Below are 5996 nucleotides of genomic sequence, written 5' to 3'. Positions count from 1 at the left end.
CCTACCTGCCTTGAAGAAGACACCTTCTGACCTGCCGAGTGAGTGACCAGGTAGTAGACCGCTCTGAGGGCATGGGGCGCTAAAGGGAGGGAGGAGGACAGAGCGGGCCGTGGCACCCTTCGGCTGCTGACGGCCAGCTGCTCTCGTCCCCACAGAGAGCTGCTGCTCCCAGCACACCCGGAAGCTCTAGGTGTTGCTCTGCGGTTTGCGCCCACCAAACCCTGATGGGAGGTGCTGGCCATGTCATTGTCTCCAACACCGGATGCGTAGGACTGTAGCAAGAGAGCTGTCAGCAGAAACAGGGCAAAGGCCCAGCTCATCTCCAGCCTGGCCTGCTGCCACTTTGAAAGAGAGGTTAAAACAGGAGCTTCGTGGTTCTGTCTCCACAAAAACAGGGCCAAGCTTCCCAGAATCTGGTGCAGGGCTGAGCTGGGAGCTTTCCTTGTGCTCGCAGGACACGGGCGCACCACTCGCACTGGGAAATTCAAGCCTCTGTTTTAATTTCAGTGGATTGAATGGCATGCACTTTCCCCAGCAGTTTCTTTAAAAAAAAAAAAAAAAAAAAAAGTGCATGCAGTTACTTGTACATAAGCTACGTTTGTCTCTGGCAGTGCTCGTGTCCCGAGCTTGTCTGTGCACTTGGGCACGCCAGCATGGCGTTTCGTCCCCAAACCTTTGTCGTGGTTGCTTTCCTCTTTGTCACACTGAGAAGTGTTGCTGACAATATGCTAAGGCCCACATTCATCAATTGTATCCTGTCCTTTTCTTCTAAACTGTTCCCAAGAACACTGGGATTGGCTTCAAGGTAAAGAAATTCCAAATACCTTATGACTCTTCTTTGAAACAAAAATAGGAAAGTGACTTTCCTTTCTAAGAAAAAAATAAATCCTATCAAGGGAGCATTTTGTAAATGACACTCTTTCCTCCCCCCTCCCCCCCGCCCCCCCACCTTGTCTAAGAAGACACACTTCTAATAATGCAACAGGAAAATTAAAATGCCCAACAGACCCACGGCATCCTGAACAGGTGTTCGCCTCTGACAGATACAGTTCCATTTCCTTGAAGGAATTTGCTTGTAGGATTACTTTCAAAAACTTCTATTGAGATAATGCTGCTCTAGCAGAGGAGTGTTGCATGAATCATAAGCCACTGTACATCAGTTCCTTTTGTTAAAGGGAGTAATTTCTTTTTATTCTTAAAATACCAATGAGGCCAAAAAACAACAACAACCAAAAAACATGCCAATCAGGTAGAGTTACCCTGTAATCACTTACTTCATCTTTTTCAAGAAATAGGGGAAATTTATTTCAGTCACGGGGCAGGTACTATAAGACGCTGGGCAGCTCTGTGGTCAGCTTGTTCCTGGCTGTGAACACAGGGCAGAGTGTCTGGGTAGCTGAGTGTGGAGCCCATCGCTTGTTCTAGGTAGGTCTTCTCTGCTAGAATGTTAGATGCCTACAATTACTTTTTCATTTGTTCTTTAAAAGAGATTCCTCATGCTGGTTCTACTTAGTTCTAAAGAGTGAAGAAGAACTTTTGTGCCCTACCTAAATGTCATACCTAAAATGACACTTTTTAAATGAGCACTTTTCCAAGAATAACCAGCGTATTATGGAGCCATTAATAAAGCTCAATTACTTGCTATAGGTATGTTTTTGGTTGTTTTCCAATGTCTTCAAAACCTATGAGTGGTCATGGATTCTAAATTATTCATGGGATTAGGGGGAAAATGAATTGATATTGATATTACAAAGAATGTCTTACAAAAGATACATTTAAAAAATGTATTCATACTACCTGAGTTTTTAAAATGTATAACAATATTCTCCATTGCCATATCAAGAACTATCTCATGGATGGCAGATTATAGTTACATCAGTCCTGACCTATGCTCAGTCAAATAATATTTTTATTTTCCATAATTGGGAATTTATGATGGCTGAATATAAATAAATATTCTTATCACTCTGGGAGGCAGATGCATAAGAGTTTGTTATCACTAAAGAAGCATAGCATCATTTTTTGGAATGTGAGGCTCTGTGTTGGCACTTTGTCTCATTTAATTATCACAAAAGCCTTGAGGAGGAGGCTTTATTGACCATTTCAAAGATCAGGGAGCTGAGGTCCAGAGAGGTTAAAGAGCGCACCCCAGTTCACAGAGCGAGTAAACTGCGGGGTCACCCTTGGACCAGGCCTGCCTTCCGCCAAAGGCTGCACTCCCACCTACCCTACCACCCGCCCAAGGTGCAAACCGGCGAATCTTGCCTTCAGAATTCCCCTTCCTTGCATGCACCTCCATATAGATTCGCGCCTTCTTCCCATGATTATTCTATTTCCTGGACGTTTCGCCCCATATGGCCGTACTGAAATGTCTTTCTCCCTCATTCCTCAGGTGGCCCGGAGGCTGGCCATGGACGCCATGCCCGCCGCCACGCCCAGCGCGCCCCTGGTGAAGCACGCGGCCGCGGGGGCGGGACTCAAGGCCAGCCGGCCCCGCGTCATGTCCAAGAGCGGGCACAGCAACGTGAGGATCGACAAAGTCGACGGCATTTACCTGCTCTACCTGCAGGACCTGTGGACGACCGTCATCGACATGAAGTGGAGGTACAAGCTCACCCTGTTTGCCGCCACTTTCGTGATGACCTGGTTCCTTTTCGGGGTCATCTACTATGCCATCGCGTTTATCCACGGGGACCTGGAGCCCAGTGAGCTCGTTTCCAACCACACCCCGTGCATCATGAAGGTGGACTCTCTCACCGGGGCGTTCCTCTTCTCGCTGGAGTCGCAGACCACCATCGGCTACGGCGTGCGCTCCATCACCGAGGAGTGCCCGCATGCCATCTTCCTCCTGGTGGCCCAGCTGGTCATCACCACCCTGATCGAGATCTTCATCACGGGCACCTTCCTGGCCAAAATCGCGAGGCCCAAAAAGCGGGCGGAGACCATCAAGTTCAGCCACTGCGCCGTGATCACCAAGCAGAACGGGAAGCTGTGCCTGGTGATCCAGGTGGCCAACATGCGGAAGAGCCTGCTGATCCAGTGCCAGCTCTCGGGCAAGCTCCTGCAGACCCACGTCACCAAGGAGGGCGAGCGCATCCTCCTCAACCAGGCCACCGTCAAGTTCCACGTGGACTCCTCCTCCGAGAGCCCCTTCCTCATCTTGCCCATGACCTTCTACCACGTGCTGGACGAGACCAGCCCCCTGCGGGACCTCACCCCCCAGAACCTCAAGGAGAAGGAGTTCGAGCTCGTGGTCCTCCTCAACGCCACCGTGGAATCCACCAGCGCCGTTTGCCAGAGCCGGACGTCGTACATCCCGGAGGAAATCTACTGGGGCTTCGAGTTTGTGCCCGTCGTGTCCCTCTCCAAAAATGGGAAGTACGTGGCTGATTTCAGTCAGTTTGAGCAGATCCGGAGGAGCTCAGATTGCACCTTTTACTGCGCCGATTCGGAGAAGCAGAAACTGGAGGAGAAGTACAGGCAGGAAGATCAGAGGGAAAGGGAATTGAGGACACTTTTGTTACAACAGAGCAACGTCTGATCACAGGGGTGTCACCTCAGTTTACCTCCACGAGCTGTTTCCACATCAGAACTCCCTTCAAACACGAAGGTTGCTGTGAAAACAAAAATGGGTAGATACACTCTAAAAAAAAAGCTGCAGGAACATACAAAATCCATCTCTTCCTTTGATCTGGTGGCTCAACAAGCATTTCCACGTTTGAGAGGGCTTAAGTGCTTCATCCGAAATGAACTCTCAAAATTCAAATTTTCTGAAATGGGGCTACATTTCTAACAACTTGGTATAGGTCAATTGGAATAATGTCCTGTTGGATAAGCAGATATTTAGCAATGCTGGTATTGAAAGTAAATGCATTTCTATACAAGAATGTTAGCAATAATATAAGGTATTTATTTAACCAAGTATCAGTGGCATTATGGTGGGGGGTTGAAATGTGGTTCAGTATTCACTTATGTCATTGCTTTATCATATTCTCCTTTTGTTCAAGCAGGGAAAATTTTATATATAATGATGGCTCTCTGGTTATATCTGTTTTACTTATAAAACATAGTAATTCAATTTTTGCATTCAGTGGACTGAACTGTATGAAATGAAATTGACCAAATCAGTAATTAACAGTTGTGGAAACATATGCAAATGGAGCTGATGCTATTGTCCCCACTAATTTTTTCTGTTGGTATGCACCTGCCCTTTTCTGTTCAAACTGTGGCCCGTAGACTGGCAGCGTCAGTACCTTCTAAGAGTACATCAGCAGTGTAGATTCTCCAGTCCCAGGTGGACTTACAGCACCAGAACCTGTATCTTAACAAGAACCCCAAGTGATTCATGTACAAAGCAAAGCTTGAAAAGCTCTGCTCTGGATATTTTCAAAGTAACATTCTGAAGCCATGTGGAGACCTGACTCTTGTGGGTGCCATGTCCACATGGCATCCACACCTGTCCTGTCTTCAGTTCATTATGGGTCAATATTCCGTGCTGCCATTTCATTCCTTATCTATTAAAGTACCTTGCCCACAAAGGAACTGTGTAGAATTATCCAGTGACATTCCAAGACCAAAATATAGCTCTTGAGAGTAATGGTTGTCAATTTCAGTTCGCATTTTAAAAAAATTAAGCTGTATGACAATATAGGAACGTTCCTCAGATGCTGAAGTGCATAAGGTCAACGGGGCACGAGGGACAAGAAACAAGATGACTCTGAGATGCATGAACAAAATTTGATAATCTCATAACCTTTAAAGAATACCCTCACTATTTAAATAAAACTCATATGAAGAGTAACACTTTGCCTCTGACAAAATTTAGGGATCTGGCACCCTGCATTTCTTTGGTGCAGAAAATAAATGGGTTAGGATTGGTAAAATGTGCAAAGGTGGCTCCTCATTTCATTCAGACCAAGACAGATTTGTGCATTCACTCAAGCTGAACATGACCATGAATGTGCAGACCCTGCAAACATACACAGACATACACACGATCCCACATACACACTTGCACACTTGCGCACATGTGCTGATTCTTTAAGCATAACTGTGGTAGTCACGTGAAAGATGTTTGTGATTAGGAGAGCAAGTCCTCCCTGAATGGGCTCATGTATATTGGTTCTACAAAAATATGAACATTGGGACTAAGAGAAAATGGAGAAAATAAATTGGATTCAGATCATCAGTGAAATGATGATATAGATTACAGCAAATCCGTCCATATCTTGATATGACTGCATTTGCAAATGTCCTTCCGTTTAACAAAAACTTGTGGCTAAAACCTCTGTCCTGGAGCTAAACTATTAATAATTTATGGCAGATGTAAGAATAATGGGGGTGAAGTTTGTACAGGCTTAACGAATAATCTCCATCCACTCACAACGGGGAAGATTTTGTCTTTCATTATTCAGGAGATTTTTTTTTCTTTTTCTGTTGATATCTTTGTAGCAGGTTGTTTTAGATCTCCATTTTTAAAATCCTACATTACATATTTGTGTAGTTAGGTATTAACGCTTTTAGTAATTATACTTGTTTTTTTAAAAAAATTGTATATTGTGGTATAATCAACAGGAAAATGATGCCACAGGCATGTTTACAGCTTTTCTGTTGCACTATTAAATTCTTTTCACAGTATTTACTTCAATGCTAATTTGAATGTGATGCAGATTAGAAATCTTGCTCCCTTACATTGTATATGGTACAATGGCGTAGCATAAGATTCAGAATTTTTTTGTTTGTTTATTTAGCATATCAATTTTAGCCAAATTTGGAAGGCTTGATTATCTGATCTTTTGCACTACTCACAAATATGCAGAGTATCTTAAAAACTAATACATGTACAAGTCAATCAATCATATAAAAATTAATCAATAAATAGCTCTAAAGTTGTGTCTGGTTTGAAACTTACCATTTTCCAGGCACACTTGTAACTGTTATTACGTGGTACAAAATACTCTCATGTTAATATGCTAACAAGGAATTCAGGTAGCAAA

At 44.2% G+C, this 5996-nt stretch overlaps 1 protein-coding gene across 1 annotated transcript; it reads left to right on the top strand.

The window, feature by feature from the left end:
- The first annotated feature begins 1016 nt into the window (after positions 1-1016).
- On the top strand, positions 1017-5019 carry KCNJ15 (potassium inwardly rectifying channel subfamily J member 15). Its single transcript, XM_076000224.1, has one exon. The coding sequence runs from the start codon at positions 2288-2290 to the stop codon at positions 3539-3541; it is 1254 nt and encodes a 417-aa protein (XP_075856339.1). The 5' UTR covers positions 1017-2287; the 3' UTR covers positions 3542-5019.
- Positions 5020-5996: the final 977 nt, after the last annotated feature.

Source organism: Microcebus murinus, chromosome 1 (assembly GCF_040939455.1).
Source record: "Microcebus murinus isolate Inina chromosome 1, M.murinus_Inina_mat1.0, whole genome shotgun sequence".
NCBI classification, from domain to species: Eukaryota; Metazoa; Chordata; class Mammalia; order Primates; family Cheirogaleidae; genus Microcebus; species Microcebus murinus.
Note: the sequence above shows the minus strand (reverse complement) of the source record. Positions and strands in the feature narration are given on the sequence as shown.

Bases quoted from the DNA above. Each gene is read 5' to 3' on its own strand.
- KCNJ15 (XM_076000224.1), top strand. From the start codon at position 2,288: ATGCACCTCCATATAGATTCGCGCCTTCTTCCCATGATTATTCTATTT.